The 5000-nt window shown below is 46.0% G+C and overlaps 1 protein-coding gene across 5 annotated transcripts in view; it reads left to right on the top strand.

Moving 5' to 3' along the window:
- LOC147468000 (uncharacterized) overlaps window positions 1-5000 on the top strand; it is a 7977-nt gene that overhangs the window by 1317 nt on the left and 1660 nt on the right. For 4 of the 5 annotated variants that reach the window (XM_086555465.1, XM_086555468.1, XM_086555467.1 and 1 more), the window contains 5 exons: window positions 1-2247; window positions 2367-2504; window positions 2677-2814; window positions 3100-3282; window positions 4670-5000. The exon at window positions 1-2247 is cut by the window's left edge; the exon at window positions 4670-5000 is cut by the window's right edge and continues 1660 nt beyond it. In XM_086555465.1, the coding sequence (XP_086411591.1) occupies window positions 1-2247; window positions 2367-2504; window positions 2677-2814; window positions 3100-3282; window positions 4670-4896 (2933 nt within the window). In that variant the 3' untranslated portion in view covers window positions 4897-5000. Of the gene's footprint in view, window positions 2248-2366; window positions 2505-2676; window positions 2815-3099; window positions 3283-4669 lie in introns of those variants that run through there. The other variant, XR_015192608.1, reaches the window with a different exon arrangement.

Consider the following 5000-nt stretch of genomic DNA (forward strand, 5'->3'; position numbering starts at 1 on the left):
TAAAGGAGCTCGGCCGCTTATTCTCTAGGATCCTCAGACTGGCCGGGCACCGATGCGGGATCCGTCCCCACGTTTTTCGCGACGAGATTTGGGGAATCAAACAGGACTTCCGGGACCTCTTCAGCAAAGTCCGAGAACCGCTCCAAGCTCCTGACCTGGACAAGCTCCCGCAACTGCAGCAAGAAATCAGAGTTTTTCAGGAAGCCCTTCGCCAGAGCGTGCAACAGGAGAGTCGACGGGAGCTGCATGACTTCTACCCTCTCCTGTGGGATGTGACTCTCGCACAGTGGCTGTATCCTGATCTGAAGATCCGGCCGAGTCTGAACTTTACAAACCTGGTAATCATAGAAGACACGTCGACTATGACGCCCTCTCAGGAGCAGAATTATCAGCCCTGTGACATATCCCACGAGAATCTGCTGCAGGTCGCGCCGCGAAGTGGTCGCCTGCCGGAAGTGATTATAATATCGGGCGAAGGAGGAATAGGGAAAACCACGCTGCTGAAGCACATGCTGGAGATGTGGGTGAGAGATCCCTCGCAAATCAAGGGACTTAGAGACGTCTCGCCTCTGCTGTACCTACAGCTCCGGGGCTGCACCATCAGCTGTTGGGAGGACATGCTCAAGCACCTCCTCCACAGCACATTTCAGGGATCTGGACTCACCATTGATATTTTTGCAGACTTATTCCAGGCAATGCAAGTTGTTGTCCTGCTGGACGGTTATGACGAGGTGAGCAAAAAGGCCAAGAAACTCATCACTGATCTCTTGAACTATCGTGGGAGCATGCGCATCGTGATAACCACAAGACCAGGCTGCGTGAAAGAGTTGACTCAAATCATGAAGAGCAAAAAGCACGTAATGAACGTTCAGATCAAAGGAATACGCAGGGAAGACCGCTCCTACTTTATTGAAAACACTCTGGCTGCGTTCGTGCAGTGTTCCATCCAAAGGGCTAATTTGCAGGATAAACTAGTCAACACTTTGGAAAACCTGGAATTTGAAAAGGACGGGCTGGATGTGCCGCTGACTCTGATACTGCTGATCATACGCGAGGTTGTGGCACCAGACCAGAGTTCGCAGGACATCTTCGAGGATTTGACAAAGCTTATGGTGGGCAAAGTTGAGGAGAGGTTAACTCTGAAGGGCATTGATGATGCGGATGACAAAGTCAAAGAGTATCATGAATTTCAGAAGAAAGTGGCTCTCAAATGTCTGAAGAGAAAGGAACACGACTTGCTGAGCGAAACGGTGGAAAATTTGAAAGAAAAATGCACCACACTAAATTTACCATACAAGGAAATGCTTTCTGGATTTCTTGTTTCAAAGAAATCGCGACAGGGTCTCTTTATTACTTTTATTTGGTCCTTCCCACACAACCGATTCCAAGAACACTGGGCTGCTGGTTATGTAGTTGTGCAGTTGCTAAGGATGTCTCCTCTGCCGGACCTAACGGGGCTGCTGGATTCGTCCTGTCTACCGAAAATTACTGATAAAATTCGTTTAAGGTATATCAATGACAAGAATGATGTACAGTTTGAATATAATGAAAACCCAATTCTTGATATTTATTCAGATGATGTTAGTGAGGCAAAACAACTAGTATATTGGAAGACATCAATGGATAAGTCAGAAGCCTTAATGGAAGTCCTGGCTAATATTACACGTATACTAGCTTTGACACAGAAAAGTCTTCTGGATAAAGTTGCCATAGCTATCACCAGTCTTGTCTTATATGGTGACACTAATTTTGTGGACAGAGTAAATGAATTCGAGAGGTACTTTCAGATGGTTGTGGCTTCAGGGCAACATGCTGCTATAGTGGAAACAAGTGCTAGGGTATTGGGTGACGCTGACACTCTGATAGTTAAGGAAACGTCTCTACCTGGTTTGCTACCTATACTTGATCATGTTAAGGCTCCTTGTGTTCAAATATATACGCTACGAACCACACCAAACCTCCCATCACGCAAGGTTATATCTGCTATGAAGGATTTGTCCAGAAGAGATATTGAGATCGAGCTAAAATGTTTTGAGAAACAATCTGCAGAATATTCCGAGATGCGTCTTGAGGCAATCACAGGTCCAGGGAATCGTTCCCGACTGACGCAGTTCGAAGGTTACTTGGCAGCAGCGGGAATGCTACTCCTTCCTGAGAGCCTGAAGGAGCTAAGAACCAGGTCCGATGTGGGAGGCATGCAGACCTTGGTGGCGAGGCTCCCTTACCTGCAGAATCTACAAAGTCTAGGTAAGTTAGAGCTATAATGATGGTAATATATCAGTAGCAAAATTGACTTACCATGATGATAATGACAGTGACAAAAGTATGAAAGGTACAGATAAAGTAGTTTGCAATGCAAATGGCAGATTTCGGTGGTCGGCTGACAGCAGCGGAGATGCCCCTCCTACCCGCCGTGCTCGAGGAGCTCACGGTCACGACCGACGGGGAAGGACTGAAAGCTCTGGTGAGGAGACTCCCTCACCTGAAAAACCTGCGGTTACTCAGTAAGAGTTGGTGAAGCCTCACTGATAGGATGAATTATAATTATGATAATTATAGCAATGATAATGACAATGGTGAAAATACAAAATATACATAAAATTAATGGCATTCTCTAATTATTAGCAATAACAAACTCATATGAACAGTAACTATAATAAGGCAATATTTCCATAGGTTTTAAAGGGCGACTGACGGAGGAAGAGATACCCTTTCTGCCGTGCAATCTCAAGCAGGGGCTGATCGAGACAGACGGACAAGGCCTAAGGGCCCTGGCGAGGAGGCTTCCTCAGCTGAAGGCCCTCTATGAGTTAGGTAATTGTCTATTATAACATGTGACCAGAATGCTAAGATAATCATTGGGGGAAAAAAAATCATAAAAATATGTGAGCTTTGTATGTGTTTATACAAACATACATAGATGATAACTCCTTTATGTAAGGAAGGTCAGTGGCTTTTTAAGACTTAATGTAGCACTGAACAGTATAGATTGTATGTATCCTGAATGACCAAAAAATGTAACTTTATTCGGGCTGAGAAGTTGATGGGACCTAATTGGAATAAAATGCTGGTATCTTTATAGACTTCTGATTTGGCCAGATATAAGACTGCTGGACTGTCCTTCGCCTGCCTCGCTGGTTGCCCTCCCTTATGAGGGTTCCAACCTGAGACTGGACCTCGAAGCTATTTCACCTCCTTCCTGCCACTGGGTATGCGACGCCGTGCAGGCGCTTTGCTCCGCTCGCATCCGGAGTACACGTCTGCAGTTGCCAAGGGATTATGGTATGTTGTGTCTCAATGTAGTAGTAGATTTTTGAAGTGATAAACTAGTAGCATGCAGTCAATAGAATTATCTGATGTAGTGTTTAAACACTTATAGATATAATTTTTATATGCTTTTGTTGTATAACTTTATTTATGGATCTTTTTTTTATTATTATTGTTAAGGTCAATCAAATAAAGAGGGAAATAGACCAATAATCCACCTAATTTAAAGTAATTTTTAAAAACTAAACATGGACATAAGATTCTAGTTGCGAGGATCCCTCCTAGCAAGCTACCAGGCAGGGGTACGGACCATCCCCTCTCCTCTCTCCCGACAGTGTTCTTCTATTTTCCCAAACTGAGACTTCCTTGGTCGGAGGTAACCTGATGAGTGGGAGTGGCCACAGGGAGTCGAGCCAAGTGTCAGTCAAGCCTGTGTTGGAAGTCCCAAATTGTTCAAGGTGTAGTCATTGGCTTAACACTTAATCCTGCCAATTATAACCTCATGATCCGACATATGGATCAATTACAAAAGGCATCCTTCTGCACAGTTATTAGCATCTCCAAATATTCCTGTCGAACAAGTTCATACCTCCTGCCACTAGACCAGTCCACTGTGCCTTGTGTCAACTGAGTAAGTTTTCCTCGCAGACCATTTAAAATTCTGGATATTGGTCTTACCCCAAGAGAGCCTCATTTACCTAACAACTTAACTCGATGTAACAGATGATCCATATCCTGACTCGAACAGCCCATCACAAGTTAAACCTTGGGCTGTCACTCGTAATTGGGTCACTTCTGCTAGCTTCCCTAGCCTCGCCCCTAATAACTGTGGCTGTCACTCGTAATTGGGTCACTTCTGCTACCTTCCCTAGCCTCGCCCCTAATAACTGTGGGTGGCAAGCTACAGGTCCTGGCAACCCTATGTTACCTCACACAGAGATCGTGGCCATTGGTTCTCAGGCAGGGAAGGCTTCTATCGACTGTGGCCCGGCGGTCAGTAAAACCAATTGCCTGCCTCGCTTACCTGGTGGAAATGGAATTAACCTTTCTCTCAGTTTGCTCATCTACACGGCTTACGGTCAATATGGCAATAAGGGGGGCAGATTGGCAACAACTGCCTCTCTAAAGCTGCACATCGACCCTAGAGGTCAGGGGGCCAAGTGTCATTACGGCGCAAGGGTTTGGTCACACACCGGTGGATCAGGACTCCACACCTCTAGGGTCCCCTGCTGCTCTAAGGACTTCTTTAGATCCTTACTTAATTACCACATTCTTGAAGATACCTGTCTCTCTCTCTCTCATCTTTTTACTTTTTTATTTTCTGTCTCCTCTCTCATCTCTATCCTCCCTCCCGACTTCCTCTCTCTTTTTCAGATTATTAACCTTTTTTATTTCTGGGCAGATGAAGATCAGGAGCAGAGTCTGAAGCAAGAAATGAGGGACCGCGGGGCGACATTCCCCCTATTCGCCAAGGGTTTCAAGTTCGACTTCGCAAGCGAGTCGACGGCGCACCTTCCACTCGATCCTCCTCCCCGGCGAGATCGTCTGGTTCCTCGTCGCTTCTGGTGCTGTGCTCTGGTTGCCCTCGTCGCACTGCTGGCACATTTGCTGGTCGCGAAGTTCTCGTGAACGTTGACACGATCTGTACATGTGTCTCGTTGTGTGTGTGTGTGTGCGCGTGTGTGTGTGTGTGTGTGTGTGTGTGTGTGTGTGTGTGTGTGTGTGTGTGTGTG

This window comes from Penaeus japonicus, unplaced genomic scaffold (genome assembly GCF_977035675.1).
Source record: "Penaeus japonicus unplaced genomic scaffold, GWHDUDI00000001_assembly GWHDUDI00000031, whole genome shotgun sequence".
Taxonomy (NCBI): Eukaryota; Metazoa; Arthropoda; class Malacostraca; order Decapoda; family Penaeidae; genus Penaeus; species Penaeus japonicus.